The sequence below is a fragment of the Ostrinia nubilalis genome, chromosome 8 (genome assembly GCF_963855985.1).
Source record: "Ostrinia nubilalis chromosome 8, ilOstNubi1.1, whole genome shotgun sequence".
Lineage (NCBI taxonomy): Eukaryota > Metazoa > Arthropoda > Insecta > Lepidoptera > Crambidae > Ostrinia > Ostrinia nubilalis.
The window spans coordinates 5,112,279-5,129,923 of record NC_087095.1 but is presented as its reverse complement, the minus strand read 5'-3'; the positions used below and the strand labels follow the sequence as shown (position 1 = coordinate 5,129,923).

At 39.0% G+C, this 17,645-nt stretch overlaps 1 protein-coding gene across 1 annotated transcript in view; it reads left to right on the top strand.

The window, feature by feature from the left end:
• The window catches only part of LOC135073794 (disintegrin and metalloproteinase domain-containing protein 10), a 69,686-nt gene that overhangs the window by 30,182 nt on the left and 21,859 nt on the right, over positions 1-17,645 (top strand). Inside the window, exons 4-6 of the mRNA XM_063967973.1 lie at positions 5,663-5,854; positions 15,853-16,030; positions 17,178-17,337. Of these exons, the coding sequence (XP_063824043.1) occupies positions 5,663-5,854; positions 15,853-16,030; positions 17,178-17,337 (530 nt within the window). The remainder of the gene's footprint in view (positions 1-5,662; positions 5,855-15,852; positions 16,031-17,177; positions 17,338-17,645) is intronic.

Below are 17,645 nucleotides of genomic sequence, written 5' to 3'. Positions count from 1 at the left end.
ATGGCCTGAATTGCTTCGAGAAAAGGATGGTACGGCCGTGCCGCTTTTTTGCTCGACTTGGTGGGGGCACTGCCGTGCCCCCAGATTACGTAATTGATTTATACAGTTGTAAATCAATTATTCACGAATGCAGTGCGTGTAATGTTTGAGCATGTGACTAGGTATGGTTGCGATAGAAACCTAAGTATACTTCACCAATTCGACTTGCAGCTAATGTGGTTGTGTACTAAGGGCTCTTTCCCATGAAGACATACCGTTTTTGCAGGATCCCGTTTATACATGAACATCCCGTTTGTAGTGTCCTGCAAAAATTCGATTTGGAATTCGAATTTCAAACATACTCTTGTGTGTTCACACGACTGTCCAATTTTGCATAATCCTGCAGCTCCCTAATTACGGCACTACGGGATCCGACAAAACTGGATTGTCGTGGGAAAGGGCCCTGCCCTCAATGTACCAATTCGACATGCGTCTGTGGTTGTGAACTAAGCTCTACAAGAATTAAGAACTCGATCTGAGCTTAGCTGCCCATCCAGTGCAGGAATAGGCCACGTTTAGTTGAATCAACATTGTATTTGCGATAGAAACTAACGCCCGTAAACATTACTATGAGGTCTCACAGTTCACACTGAGTGCGCGTGGATGCACAGGGTGACACACGAACCAATCACAGAGCTATATTCAACACTGTGCGTTCGATTTGCTGCTTCATTTAAACAAGTATCGTTTGTGAATACGGGCGGCCGATGTAGTTGTGCACTAAGCTCTACAAGAATTAAGAACACGAGCTGAGCTTAGTTGCCCATCCAGTGCAGGCATAGGCCACGTTTAATCAACACGTCACTGACATGCCCCCGCCGACCAATAAGTATGGAACCTCGGACCAGCTCAACACGTGTTGGGGATATTGCGAACAACTCGATTGTATATTGTTTTCTGTTTTAGGAACTGCGGCTTTATTGTTTTTGACAGTTTTGTTGCAAAATCACATTTATTATCACTACATAAGATGCTACAGTATTTAGCTTGATACGCCCGTGTCGTTTGTACAACTAAAGTTTGAGACCTAAATTCCTAATAATATTACGACGAAATAGTGTTAGTAAAATGAAATTCTGAATTAGTACGGCGCTGATTTATCGTTTGATTTATTACTTATTGATATTAGTTTTAGTTCTATTAATGAGCAAGTGGGTTTATTAGTAAACCATATTAATTTAAATCGTCATTCTGTCTTCCTTAATTACAAACGATAAATAAATAATAACGTTGTATTGTAACAACTATAATTTAGGTGAATGAGACCGTAACAATATTCTTGAGTAATAAATAAACATGAATATTTATTCAATAAATTATTACTAACATATAAATAAGTTGTATTTATTCGTATAAAGTGCGGTGAATTATAATCATGAACATACCATTTGTCATAAACCAAAATACACTATCTACCTAACTAGCTTCTGCCCGCGGCTACGCCCGCGTTAATTTTCGACCTATCGCGAGTTTATTCATGATTTCATGCGTTTTATGCAACGCGGAACTGATTTTAGCTTACGGCTCTACCTTAGATTTCTAGTAGGGAATTTAGTGCAATGATTTGTATGGAGACCCCTCCACTTTGGTATAGAAGGCTCATTTTTGCACCAGTTGTTCTTTGGGTGCTCCTGAGTAGATTTCCGTCGGTAGACATCGGGAGCCCCCCCTGTGGTAGCAGGGGGAGGGGGGGCAAGTTTCCTTCTGCCGCGCTTCACTTTAAGGCCCATATCTTCAAAACTATGGGTATTAGGGCAAGTGTGGTGTCATTTTCGGATAATTAAAGGATGGCGAATTCATTTCTAGAACAAACTTTTTGCCTTTTCATACAAAAAAATAGAAATATGGAGTAAAATTCACAAAAACCAAAAAGTACTTTTTTAAATAAACGTCGTTTACTTTTAAACCACTGGAGATAATCTAATAAAAAAAATATGTCCTGAAAGCTACATTTATCAGGATTATAAATATGTACCATTGTATGGTACTTTTTTTTAAAAAAGTAGGTGAAAAAAATTTTTTCTTCAGGACACAGCGGGCGAATTTTAATGCGCGTCGGAAAAAAATATTTATTTTATCCATGAATTCATACTATTTGGTTCATAAGCAAGTTAAGATTATTATTTTAGAATTTATTTAGAGTTCCTGGCACATCATGCTACCATGATTTGTATTTTTTCTTCAATAAATTTTGAACTCTATGTGTAAGACATAAGGTTGAAAATAGTTTAAATACATTTTATTATTGAAAATATCATAAGAAGAAAGCACTAAATAAAGAACTTGAATTTGTCTAAACGTCTAATGATTATTATTGTTATTTTAATTAACATTTTTATTTCTACATACTATTATACCAGTGATAACGGAAAGGTAAGTGTGAAGAAAGAGAGGATTGATATTATCATAGTACGGGAGATTATTTTTAGCACAAAGGCTACGGCTGTGACCATTATAGTTGTTTTTTTTTTCAGACAGCACCAGCTTCTGCGCTACTTCTTTCCAGGCAAACTTCGGCAGCTACAGGCAATTGGTCCATGTAGGCTCCATGTTGCTATCGATTCTGGTCCACCCCCAACCAGTCGGGTAAAGGGAAGACTGAGTCGGTTGCTTGCAAGTTGCAACTGACCCTATACGCGAACCCCTTGAACCAACTAAATTTTAAATAATTTGAAAAAATCATAAGGACATAATTACTGCCCTTGATATACTGATACAAAACTGCCTAGGTCGGTGGGCACTTACAGCACTCGTTCATAGTCAAGCATGTAGTAATAAACACAGTGAACGTTTAAGGAGGTTTGCTACAGTATTTCAAGCTGAATTCTACGCTATAATTATGTGTGCATTAAAAACAGGGGCGTAAGAAACGCAATATTTACATCCTTAGCCACAGCCAGGCAGCACTCAAACAAAACCATCGCCTCAGTGAAGGTTGAGTCTAGAATTAGGTATTCTAGATGCAATCTTAAAGATGAACAAACTCTGAAGGCATGACAAAGTGTCCCTAATGTGGGATACCTGGACATACACGGATCGAATGCAATGAGAGAGCCGACAGTCTAGCGAGACAAGGGTCAGAGACGATACCTATTGGGTCAGAACTGATAGTACCTTTATCTAAAAGCTTAGGTACCTCATGGCCATAATATGGCCATATCCAAGAATAACAGGGCTGAATGGGAAAGCTCCCAACGATATAAGCCTCTCCAAATCATTCCTAAAGGGAAATACAGGGTCATGAAAACTTTTCAAAGGTATGCCCAAGCAATTACAGGTACGCAAACTGGGCATTATGGAACGAATCACATGTCCCAAAAAATGGGCCTAACAACAGAAGCTCTCGAGCATGTGGAATACAATGTGGAGTCCATGAAACACTTAATACTGTAAGGATGGGTCTGCTTGGGTCAGCATATCCGGCATCAGAAGACTATTAGGTGGCTTTCACTCAAACGCTTAATTCACTTTACTAATGGATAGGATTTTTTTGGATCTATCATCCAAATCCAAGAATAAAAAAGGGAGAATAAAGATCCTAATGGGTCGCTGTGGACTACGCTTAGGTGTGACCCTACATAAAATAACCCAGACAGCTTTGTATCAGCATTGGCTACTGGCAGTAATTCAAAGGGTTCGCGTATAGGATCAGTTGCAAGCAACCGACTCAGTCTTCCCTTTATCCGACTGGTTGGGTGTGGACCAGAGTCTATAGCAACATGGAGCCTACATGGACCGATTTGCCCGTAGCTGCCGAAGCTTGCCTGGAAATGGTGAGATGTAAGTGCAAGAAGTAGTGCAGAAGCTGGTGCTGTCTGAAAAAACAACTATAATGGTCTCAGCCGTAGCCTTTGTGTTAAAAATAATCTCCCGTACTATGATAATAATCAATCCTCACTTTCCTCACACTTACCTTTCCGTTATCACTGGTACAATAGTATGTAGAAATAAAAATGTTAATTAAAATAATAATAATAATCATTAGACGTTTAGACAAATTAAAGTTCTTTATTTAGTGCTTTCTTCTTATGATATTTTCATTAAAACAATGTAATTAAACTATTTTCAACCTTATGTCTTACACATAGAGTTCAAAATTTATTGAAGAAAAAATACAAATCATGGTAGCATGATGTGCCAGGAACTCTAAATAAATTCTAAAATTATAATCTTTACTTGCTTATGAACCAAATAGTATGAATTCATGGATAAAATAAATATTTTTTTCCGACGCGCATTAAAATTCGCCCGCTGTGTCCTGAAGAAAAAATTTTTTTCACCTACTTTTTTAAAAAAAAGTACCATACAATGGTACATATTTATAATCCTGATAAATGTAGCTTTCAGGACATATTTTTTTTATTAGATTATCTCCAGTGGTTTAAAAGTAAACGACGTTTATTTAAAAAAGTACTTTTTGGTTTTTGTGAATTTTACTCCATATTTCTATTTTTTTGTATGAAAAGGCAAAAAGTTTGTTCTAGAAATGAATTCGCCATCCTTTAATTATCCGAAAATGACACCACACTTGCCCTAATACCCATAGTTTTGAAGATATGGGCCTTAAAGTGAAGCGCGGCAGAAGGAAACTTGCCCCCCCTCCCCCTGCTACCACAGGGGGGGCTCCCGATGTCTACCGACGGAAATCTACTCAGGAGCACCCAAAGAACAACTGGTGCAAAAATGACCCTTCTATACCAAAGTGGAGGGGTTCTTGCACTAAATTCCCTACTATTCGCCGTGTCTGTCGCTATATTACACATCCCTCGATACAGAATAAAAGTTAGACTTTTATTGTTTTTATTCACATATAAAAAATACTGCTAATTTCAATTTCAATATGGATTGACACAGCTACATAAACCCCCATAATGCGTCTTAAACATTTATTATCAGCCCCCGACACGTCAAAATCACAGACCGAAGCCAACAGTCGAATAAATAACCAGTAAAATGAGTAAGTGGTGCGATATCCATTTTACTGCTCGTAACTCACTTGGTTGTCGTAAAGTACGCTTTGCATTTCATTTCTAAAGTTCACGCCACCCCTTTTCTTTAAGTCAATAGTTTATAGTAATCCTTCGGATTAAAATTGCTGGTAGGATTGCAAACTTCATCAAGCGCCCTAACTATCTTGGACGTCTCGTAGTGTACATTGCGACAATCGGGTGGAAATTTGCCGTGAATAATATAGAAAGGGGTAGAAAGATGACAATCAAAATATAGAGTTCCAAAAAACTATCTGCTGACTTTTCGGAGAGTTTCTGAGTTTGATTCCCAGAATAACAAAGAAACCCTATTTACTTATTTATTTGTAGAGAAGCTTACAGAGCAAGTCCAAGGCTTACAAGCTTAAAAATAAAGCTTGCTTTGGTTGATTAGATAGGGTAGTTAGAGAGTTCAAAAATTCAAATCATATTTTAAGTATTGAGAATGGACACTCACAAGGCTGGGAAAATGTATAATTTAATGGCAATTTATTATTATCAGTAAACTTTTTTCCAGAAGACTTGCACTCATATCCTTGAATACCTACATCTCTCATGATGCAGGCTTTAAAGACCTTTCACACACACTATCCGCCCAAACTTCAACGTATACTAAACCCAAATTCTTTTCACAGACGACCCACAATCAAAGGTGTTCGGTTCGGTGACGGACGGCGTTTTCGAGGGGAAGATCATCGCGCACGACGGCGCGTTCTACGTGGAGCACGCGCGCCGCTACTTCCCGCCCAATGGCACGCGCACGCGCATCCACTCTGTCATCTACCGGGACGGTGACGTCACCGACCCCTACGCGCACCGGAGACATGGTAAGTCAAGATAAGAAAAAGTTTCAAAATGTAGGACTTTGTCTCGAAATGTAGGACCTATCGTAAAACAACCATCCATCGATATTTGAACGTAACGTCTGTGGCTATTCCCTGTTTTTGTGCAACTAGTATTGCTACTATCCGCTCAACCAAAGGCTTGCGCACGCGCATCCACTCCGTGATCTACCGGGACGGTGACGTCACCGACCCCTACGCGCACCGGAGACATGGTAAGTTGATACTGACCAACTTTCTAGCAAAACCTTCAGGTTTCCCTTTTCCTAATGTAGCCGTTTCACAAAATCAACCCTTCCAGAAAGGTTCATTTCCCAATAATTCGCTTTCCTGAAATGTCCCTTCCCCAAAATGTAACTATTATACAACACCTATCCATCGAAGTTTGATTGAGACTTGTATAGCTATTCCCGAGAAGATATTTTCTGCCCAATGACATGCGCACGCCCATTCCGTCATCTACCGAGACGGTGACGTCACCGGCCTATGTCCTCCGGAGACAACATGGTAAGAAAGACTACAATAGGAACTTGCTAATCATGGAAAACCTTGAAATAGAAATAGAAATAATTTATTTGCTTAAAAAGTGGTAACAAAGGATGAAAATATGAACAATATTATAATCGCACTTTTAGTCCTTTCAGACATACAAATTTAAATACAATTCAGAAACAAATTTCATAGAATTGAGAGTTAACAAAAATCAATTAAATATTATTAGATTGCAAGAAAATGGATTTTTTCCTGGCGGCTTGGTGACTGGAATTGAACCGCCACCGGTGCAGACTGAGAAGATGGTGAGTTGTCTGCACGTGAAAAAGAGGTTGTCCGGCTTGCAGAAATTTATATAAGTTACCGTTCCTTGTGTGAAATTAGAAAATGTAAATAAAACAGCTCCCTCTCAATTGACACCATTTATTTTTATCTCGTATGCTCCTATATGGTTAACAATTACGATATTATAATAACTACTGTAATAGTGCCAATCTCAAGGGATTCAGGGTCGTTAATTAGGTTCGGTTTGGTGAATATTATCGCCACTACAAATTTCTTAAAACTCAGCCTAAATATTAAAAGACTCTACTAGTTAAGATAACTGCGCGATGTCAGGTCGGAAAGACTCCTACTTGAAGGATGGAAAAGTGGGTACCTTGGAAGCCATGCGGTTATAAGCCGTTACCCTGAACGTTCCTCTCTTCTTCCGGGGTCCAACGGGTCTCGCACACTTTTAGGTTACAAGCAGCGTCCTCCACGGCCTCAAGCGCGCAGTGCCAGGTGAAGCTCTTGCATCTCTTTGACAGGTAAGCGTTCAAACTCTTGCAGAGACAGAGGTTTGATGACAAGGAGGAAATGCGAAGAGATCAGCAGTTCAGAAAGGAGTAATAATTATAGAAATCAATATGAAATATTGAAATATCTAAAATATGAAATGTAAAATCGTAAAATATGAAATTGTATAAACTACAAAATATTGTAAAATCTGAAATTCCCGCATCTGAAACGAAAAACACGAGTGTCAGGATCACATGTGGAACGTGGCATTAGGTTATGAAAAAAAACCGCAATGGGAAAGAAATACTTACGAAGACCGTTCGCTAATCTGAGCTTCACTCACAGTCTCCAGCATCCCAATACCCTCATCTGAACAGGATTCAGGGAATTTCTGAAAGAAACGATGACATGAAATACCACGTACTGGAATACGAAAATTATCAATCACGAAAAATAAATAAATTCTCCGACGGGAACTTACCTCATGTGTGATCATTTTAAAAATATATTAAGAAATTATCGTGGATGCATTCTGCATTCCACGATTTGAAACACAGGGAACTACATCCCAGAAAACAATAAAATTGCGGTTGCGCAAGATCGACCAAAATTCCAAAGTGATTTGACAGCTCAACTGACAGCCGCGATTCATAGAGATGTCGCGAGAGGTTCCGTTTCGCCGCCCATTAAAAAAAAACAAATACTAATAAAAACCATGATGAAAACAATCTCCTGAACACTGAAAATATTCTATTAAAAAATAGAATAATCACAATAAAAACATTAGGAAATGTTTCAATAAAATATATTTGAATTGACTGAGCAAAAAGCGCCATCTATTGCAAATTAATTCTAAATCACGCCAATAGATGTCGCTAGTGGTATCCTAAATCCAAATATCGAGAAAGAAAATCAATTTGTGAAAAACAGCCAAAACTGCAACGCTACAAGATGTCTTATAAAATAAAAAGTTAGTATATGTCAAAGAGAAATTAAATTACAATTATTTACCATGTCTAAGAGAATAAATTCACGTAATAAGTCAGGCCATACAAAATTCAGCAAGATAAAATGTCAATTCGGTTATAAAGTTTTGTCCGTCAAATATTCCTTTAGGTCCCTTTCCTTTAATACACATCGGTTTTAGAAAGTCCTATGAAATTTCCACTTTAGAAAGACACCCTTTCTTGAAATGTGCCTTTTCTAAAATGAATTGCTGGCATTTTCATTATGTTATGTAAGTAGTGGCACTACTGCCACACTCTGATTCCTATTCAGCCTTCTTCGGCACGAGAATTTGTAACTCTGCACTACATTAAACGTGATGATAATTGATTCCCCATTTGGCCGTTATTAACAGCCTTCATCAACATTCTGGTCGTGCAACTGACCATAGATTGTTATCTAGCCTGCGATCGGGAGCCATTACCAGGCCCAACTAACGGCCGGTGGTCACACGCTGTCCTTGAGTCACCACTACTCGAGATTATTTCTCCCTATCGGCCATCGGTTGTTTGCGTTACATGTCCTGTCTATAAACTTTAACTTGCTAAGTTGCTTTACAGTAAATTAAATAATATATGAGTGTATCAACAATACGACAGCCATCATTGCGAGATTTTTGTGTTTCAGTTTTTGAGATACCTAAGATCACAGAAGTAACATAGAACCTCTTTCTATGTTCTGTGCCTAAAATAAATTTTAATGATGAGTCTTTTCTTATTCACGTCATCGCGTCGGTTGTCATTTCAGTCTAGTAAGTAAAGGAAACAAAAGAAATTAACATAGCTCTACATTTATTAACTTAAGTAAAGTAAGTAGGTAATAAGTTTTTCAATAATAAAGACGTCAAGTTGTACACGCCAATTAAATAGATCGAAGACAGTAATAATCCGGTTGTTACATTGATTTTCCCATCACGAACTACAATTACGTCGTCTAATTTGTGCCCAGTAATTACATAATAAGCTTCGTATTGTACAAAACGAGCAATCCAGTTGCTCAGCGTAATCTCATTACGGTCCGCGATTAAATTTGCCTTGCTGACATGCAATAACAGAATTATCTATAGAATTTAGTGCGCACAGTTTGTAGACAGGAACCGGCGAGCCGGGCGAATGGAAGGCATCTCGCGTGGAAGTTTCGCCGCAGCGTGTCGCGCGGCAAATGGATTGCAACGCAAGGTCGTTTAACAAAGTTTAATCCCATTTGCTCCGTGTGCTGTCACCGGCTGATTGCAACATCGCTTGCATCGGAAAATTCGCACAAATTTATCACAGACCGCGCAGACCGTTTATTGTCCGCCGCAACTGTCATAAATTCATTACTCAGCTGTCAATTCTCATTCGACTCGTCGTATCGTTTGTCGCAATTGACGCCGTGAATGACCTAAAATACTTTATCTTAGCGTTGTTTACGAAGCGATGGAATATCTGTGTGCGGAATTTAGCGCGGTTCGCAATGTCATCAAACCAGTCCAAATTCCATGTTACATATTCATTCGTCCGTAGGCCGGGCCGGAATGGTAATTTCGCGTCAACAACACGCCCCCGCTTGCCGTGTTAGCATTTTTGTCGTTACAACCGCGCCGTAGTAGATGCAATTCCGCCGTGCGCGACCCGCAGCAACAACGATCCACCTGAATACACGACTCGGCTGAATTGCATAAATACAATCTCCTTTCCTGTTAAGCGAGCTCCACCAAGATACCAGGCCAACGCTGATAGCTTTTTCATAATATTTACTATTTTCGTTATACGAACAAAACAATATGTAAATAAGGACGACTACGAAAATTGAAGCTGTATTTTTATTAATCCTACTTCAGAAATAGAACAGGTAGCGAAAGCTTTTTCTTTTGTGTTACTCGTACATACATTCGTTCGCGTTGTTTGTAACGCAACATTACGTTGGGAACACATTGAAACTTTAATATACGAGAGTATACCTAATAAAGTCATGTTTTTATTTATGCTGTGTCTGCTTCGGTTGTTGTTTCGAAAATTACGTTTGATCGAAAAGAAATAAATAGGTAGGCAGGCTTTGGTAAACAGGAAGGGTCGCGTTCGTAGCTACATTTGTTTTCATTACGAGTTATTGAACAGTCGTACGGGGGTGGGTCCCTTTTATACGCGTCTCTATGGGGCCTTTATTTGAATATGAAATAACTTAGCTTCTTATAAAGTAGATAACTTATTTAGCTGCCTGCGACAGACGTGAAGGTCCATTCATATTGTAAATCGAATAAGATAACATTGTTACTCCTCGCTTTGTCATTATGTATTTAGTTCACAATTGAGTATATATTATTAGAATATTATTCCACATTGATGAATTACAATAATGTTGTTGTAAATAACTTAGGATTTAGGGTAATCTAAACTGATTTATGGTAATGTTATACAGATTTTACATGTTACAATGTTAATTTCGTTATTAAAACAATTTCATTAGATTTCATTGGTTTCGTTGTAATAACATTAGTCATTTTGATGACCAGTTGCTCCCACATCAAATAAAATACTGAACGATATAAAAAAGAGTTCAAAGCTTTCTAGTTCTATCCCAACTAATATTATAAATGCGAAAGTAACTCTGTCTGTCTGTCTGTCTGTTACGCTTTCCCGCTTAAACCTCGCAACCGATTTTGATGAAATTTGGCATAGAGATAGTTTGAGTCCCGGGAAAGAACATAGGATAGTTTTTATCCCGGTTTTTGAAACAGGGACGCGCGCGATAAAGTTTTTCTGTGACAGACAAAATTCCACGCGGGCGAAGCCGCGGGCGGAAATCTAGTTCGTAATAAATGTATGTAGGTTTTACCCACAGCGGAGTTTAGATTTACAGCGTCGCGTCGCGCCCGAACTCCCGTTACAAACGATACGCCCACCTCACACGGTTTAATTCGCTAACTTCCACATGTTTTATTTATGCTGTCCGGAAATATCCCCGACTTAGCTATTGTTATGACCCTTCCCCGTAGCATACCTACTTAGTAATCTGACAATACAGGCCACGGCAAACAAATACATTTTTACGAATACAATATCATTTATGTACGAACCTAAGTACTATCAAACAAATCGTATTTGCGGTGGCTTTATTCGTTATTTATTATAATTGATCCTTACAGTCGTTAGGATATCCAATTTAGTCTAGACGAGTGGATTCACGAATGTTATTAGTCTCTGTTGTGAGAAGGGCGATGAGATATTTTGTTGTTTCAATAAGCAAAGCAACTTCAAGCAGAACACTTCAATCTTCCACGAAATCTGCGTGCAGGATGTCTAAATTAATTTGCTGGTGCTCGCGAACTTCGCGTACCGTTATGCGAACGTAAATTACAATCGTATACAATCTCATTTAGGCGCTTCATGCACGTATGTGTAGCAGAATGCCAAGTTCCCCGGGCGCGCCCTCTCCAAAACGTTTAATACCGTGAAAAATTGTCGAGAGTCCGCACTATAACTCCGTGAAAAGAAAAATAAAATGACGTCGTTAGCGGTTGTTTACTCAGCAAGAAGTCCCGGAACCGCACTGCTTCGATAACACTGCCATGTTCTATGCAAACAGGAGGTAGCTTAGTAGGTGCTCCGCAGAGTTCACTGTCGGCACGCTTCGACTAGACGGCTTTGCATAGCGAATATTGAATATTATGCGAAGTCAATTACCCTTGCAATTTTGCATTGATGCCTTTATCGTATTCGTTTTCCAATTTTATATCTAACAAGCATCCTTTATCGTGTAACAATAGATTTAACAAAGTGAAACAACGTCGAAAATCAATAGCAATACATTTCATGATTTTATTAGGTAGAGTCGCGCTCAAAGTAAATATTATTTTGTGTAGTATAAAACTAAATTGCTCAAGATACTTATCATTTATTATTGTAACTAACTACACAAACGTATGTTATGATGGTTCAGTAGATGTTCTTCAGACTCCTGTGGAGAATTCTTTTTAAGATAAATAACTTCGGAATAGAGCTTCAATACACATCGTTAGCTTTCAGATTTATCAAACTTATCCAGCACTGTCATCATTACGGTTTACGTTAGGTTTTATTTTAGCCAGCCACATGAGATTTCTGTAATGATGTTGATAAATAAGAAATCTAATCTTAATTTTACATGTAGAGTCAGCATTTTTGTATTATCATAAATAGAACTAATCTGTACTACGAGTCTACGAATCGAATGATAGGGTACGAAAAATATCGGTGATCATAGAAAGATACAACAACCTGCTTTTCTTCTTTTTAACTCAGCCAAAAAGTATAAGCAATCGACGCAAATGTCGGTGTACTTAGAGACATACAAAAACCTGCTTTTCTTCTTTAGTCAAAAAGTAGAAGGTATTGGAAAATAATTAAATGGCAGATTAATAGCAGTTTATCATTGCCACCTGGCATGTTCTCGATGCTGTGAACTATGCAGAGTGTTTTAGGGTGTCGCCGAGTTGGTAATTAAGGCCATATTTCATCTGGGCTGGCCCTTGTTGGAACTTGTCGCTCGCTGGCCTTTCCCTCTACATTACATTGCGTACGCGCCATTGGTATTGGAGGCTGGACTAATTGTCATTCGTTTTATGTACCTGCTAGCGGAATGAATTCCGCATTAATTATAGAAACTAGATTAGAGTAAAGGAACCTGCATTAGGCTCCTGCACGCGGCATGGTCTGCGTGTTTTGGTCTGTTATAAATTGTGGGTTTCCCGTAAGAACTTTTGTTCATATGACTCAATTTAAAATATTAATTTGGTCTGTAATAATACCTATCTTCCATCTATCTTTCTCAACCACAATTAAAGTTGTATTGCTCTGTAATCTTACAAGTGTTTTGCATCAATAAATAAATAAATTAGCAGTTCTGGGGGTATGTGTCAAAAGTAAACAGACTAAGAAAGTAACTCTGTCATTTTACTATTATTTATTTACAACATTTCACTGTCATAACAGGATAAACCAAATGTGACAGGAAGTAAAAGTAGGTAAAATATTCAAAGAAACAAATAAGCCTGCCTACGTTAATGGTAAATCCAGTATGATATCAGAAATTGTTTGCCCACCTACCTACATATCGAATTAAAAGATTTTTCCTCCATTTAATCCTAAAATATAAATTGCCACAACAGAAATACCTAATTCAATTATATCATGATCATAATGAAAGAATCTCAGATCCAAGTCATACCTTCATGTTTCCATGTAATTGATATAAAAAGCGTAATTAGTTTTACAATAATTGTATCAATTACACGTTATCGTCTTTTAAACTGATTTATATTACACTGGGACTTACCAATTGATGTAAGTTTTCAGTGAGCTGTTTAATACTGTTTATTGATTAGTATTGCGGAAAATGTTCTCCATAATGATAGCTATTAAAATTTCAAATTACCGTCTCAACCTAAACCCGTAATATCAGATATGAATGGTTGTTAGGTATTAGCGCTGCGAGATGTTTGCAAGCACGGTGCTGTTGTGCAGTCTTGGTGTGCCTTGAGTCTGCGTGATAGAGTCCACATTAGCGGTATCAGTGTGGTGGTGTATGTGGTATAGTGAACGTCAGCCGGTAATTTCCGTTATCTGGCGGTCGGTGGCACAGGAGTCGGGCTTCGTTAAAATGCAGCGCAACGGATGCGGGGCGCACCAATGTGCTCTACACGACACACGGGAAAAATACCACCCCTGCCATTCAGTATTTTAATTTTAGAATCCACCGCCTCGGTTGTATTGTGCTTTTCTATGCGCCATTACGCTTTTTCTGCGAGCTTTAATTGTAATATAAAACATTCTTCTGTACGCTTTAAGAAGTGATGAATGTGCGTGCGAATTTGCTGTAAATGAGCGAGTTAAAAATCATGACTAAGTCACCAAATTAATGCTTGTTTTGAATATGAATAATGTGAATTGTATGGAAAATGCAAGATTTTAACAAACTTGCGAACACATAGCGAGTACAGCAGAAACTTGACGGAGCGAGGCGACGTCAGCGTTGCTGTTTATTCAACCTCTAGTGCTTCGAACTTCGAACGTTGCCCTCCTATTTTTCTTTTCTCCCAACTTGCTAACTCGTAGCCAACTTGGAATTTGTCATGAATAATTTAAAATATCATCAGATCCAATATTATTATTCAGAATATTTGAACCTTTCTTCGATACTTGAAATAACATTTAGGTGAATTTAGATGTAGATCAATCGTTCAGAGCTTTTTCTTTAGTGGCATAACTTGTCCATACTACGAAAGTGGTATCGGTAACTGTGTCTTATGATAAGAAAACTATGAAATCCTTATGCTTATTTATGAATAATTTTCATTGTCGAGACGTATGTATCTATTTACCTGCTCGAATTCTTAAGACCTCTCTTTTGTCTCGCACACGACTTATTCCATGATTTATTACGGGAGATTTGCTTAACCCGTCTTACAAAAACGGCATACAGAATTAATTCTTTATTCCGAAGGTACGTGCGGATTATAAATCTCGCTAAATCGTCTCATTGTATTCGTATCACGTACGACGTTATTTGGTATTGTGTGATGCTACTGGATCATTGTAATCCAAGTAATGTATGGTACCAGAACGTATTGCACGGAATGGACGTCCTAGGTACTGTAATGACCTCTGACTGAATGACGAATAAAAAATGTTATGCTTATTGATGAATAGGTTCGTTTATTTCTTTGTTCAAATTCCTTGTCCCATATCCACGTCCCAAATATGTATAGCCTGTATAGGTAGGTTACCTACACTTCTGGACAACCTATCAGCTGATTCTGAGAAGTGGCGGAAGAAACTCAGACACTTTTGTCAGACTTATTTATTACAGGAAATAGGGTATTACACCGTTACAACTTTACACCATTGACCATAGTCGCGCTATACGAATCTTGATAATTCTTGAATATCAGTGTCTAGCTAATATTAGAACTAACGAATTGTGCAAGTGTGCTTCTTTTGAGTGCTAACTTTCGTCCATTGCTATGAACGTTTTAGTTGGCAGCGCATCGCTTAAGCACTTTGTCGAAGTTTTTTTCATCTCGATGCAATGGGTCGACTTTATTCGTCCCCCATCGCTGCCATTCGAAGTACCCTTGAAAGTTAGCCCATTGGTTGTTAAATGGCTTACTGGGCGACCGCAGGATATCTAGGGCCGGGGCATCTGTTACCTACCATTGATACAGTTTTGCGGTTTTGATGGAAGTGAAGATATCTCTGAATATTTTCTATTTGAAGATAATTTACGATGTTGTGTATTTTACCTTCATAATTTATTATGATAACTATTTATTTCAAATGCGCACGAGTAAATATTAACTTGTTTAAATAATTAATATTGCGAATTGCAACCTTCGATAATATTTTTTGCGTGATTATCGATCATTTATCATTAACAATTTAAGTTATGTCTTTAGAATACTAGTTTTTTGCTTGATAAAATTCCTCACTTAAGCGTTTAAAGGTAACGTTAGCGCAGAATTGTTAATGAACATTGATTCTCCGCTGTATTCCTAAAAACCTCCTTAGATATGTATGACATTCGAGATCTAGGGGCCTGGCTCACAATCTAATCGCCCATTCATTTTTGAATCACCTAAATCCCTAACTGGCTAACACTGTGTAGGTTTGTTGTCGTCACGTTAAGAAGAAAAAGAAAGTATAAACAGGATCTTAAGCCTTTTATTGAAGAGTCTATCTATTGTCCAGGTCACGTAGGCGGCTGTGGTATCACAGACGAGGTGGTGCAGTGGATGGAGCGTATTCAGAACTCGGGCGTGGATGAGGAGCCCCCCACCACACCCGCGTCGCCCCCTCCGCCGTCCGCGCCGCACGCGCATCATTCGCCGCCACCGCACCCGAATAGCTTGAGGGAAGATCCGCCTAGGTGAGCTAAGTTTACCTACCTTCATCGTTCCAGCCAAATGACGTCCACTGCTAGACAAAGGCCTCCCCCATGGATTAGTTTACCTACCTTCATCGTTCCAGCCAAATGACGTCCACTGCTGCACAAAGGCCTCCCCCATGGATTAGTTTACCTACCTTCATCGTTCCAGCCAAATGACGTCCACTGCTGGACAAAGGCCTCCCCCATGGATTAGTTTACCTACCTTCATCGTTCCAGCCAAATGACGTCCACTGCTGGACAAAGGCCTCCTCCATGGATCAGTTTACCTACCTTCATCGTTCCAGCCAAATGACGTCCACTGCTGGACAAAGGCCTCCCCCATGGATTAGTTTACCTACCTCCATCGTTCCAGCCAAATGACGTCCACTGCTGGACAAAGGCCTCCCCCATGGATTAGTTTACTTACCTTCATCGTTCCAGCCAAATGACGTCCACTGCTGGACAAAGGCCTCCCCCATGGATTAGTTTACCTACCTCCATCGTTCCAGCCAAATGACGTCCACTGCTGGACAAAGGCCTCCCCCATGGATTAGTTTACTTACCTTCATCGTTCCAGCCAAATGACGTCCACTGCTGGACAAAGGCCTCCCCCATGGATTAGTTTACTTACCTTCATCGTTCCAGCCAAATGACGTCCACTGCTGGACAAAGGCCTCCCCAAGGATTTCCACAACGGCCGGTCCTGCGCTGAACGCATCCAGGTGTCTATCACTCAAGAATCTTAAAACAGCGTCGAAAAGAAAAATACTGTTGTCTGAAAGCAACGATGCTGGATGATGATTGTTTTGTTTCTTAACATTTATTGACAGTATAGAAAATGTCATATTATTATATCATTTGAGGGGCGTCTGTTAAAAAGGGGCTATTTTCAGTTTGGTTGGACTATTTTTTATTGCCCCGAGTGCCTATTACCCCTTTAAAATTGCCACCTCTTACAAAGTTACTGTCCAAAAGTGAAGTTTAGTAGAGATTATTTTTATGTAAAGAAATCATTAAATATTAGTTACCAATTTGCCCCACCACAACTTTTTTGCCTTAGTAGATTTGATACTAGATCAGCTCCAAAAACGAACGAGCACGTGAACTATCTGTCGCAATATTCTAACAAATCGTTCCAATTTCACAGGCACTGGGATTTCCACAACAAGTACACGCGTGCGGCGAACACGGGCGAGCATTCGCGCGCTCGCCGCGCAACGGCCACACTGGACAACCGCAACACGTGTTCGCTGTACATACAAACAGACCCGCTCATTTGGCGGCACGTTAGAGAGGGCTTTCCCGACGTAAGTATCGAACGCTCCACCAATGCGGATTATTAGTCTACAGGATTTGTTACGGCCAGTATCTAACTAGTAATTTAGTTCGCCTAGGCACTAATTTGACCTTTGTCTCGAATTGTTTTTGTAACATTATAGCTTTAGAAACTCTGTAGCGTAGACTGATCACGTTTTTCAGTGTCTCAAGTTCTCAACCTAGTCACCTAGATGTGTTAGGTTTATATTATGTTTTATCATTTGTCACTAGGAAATGTATATGATAAACTTGTGCAAATCAGCTATTACGATTGCTGTAGTCAGTAACTCAGTGCACC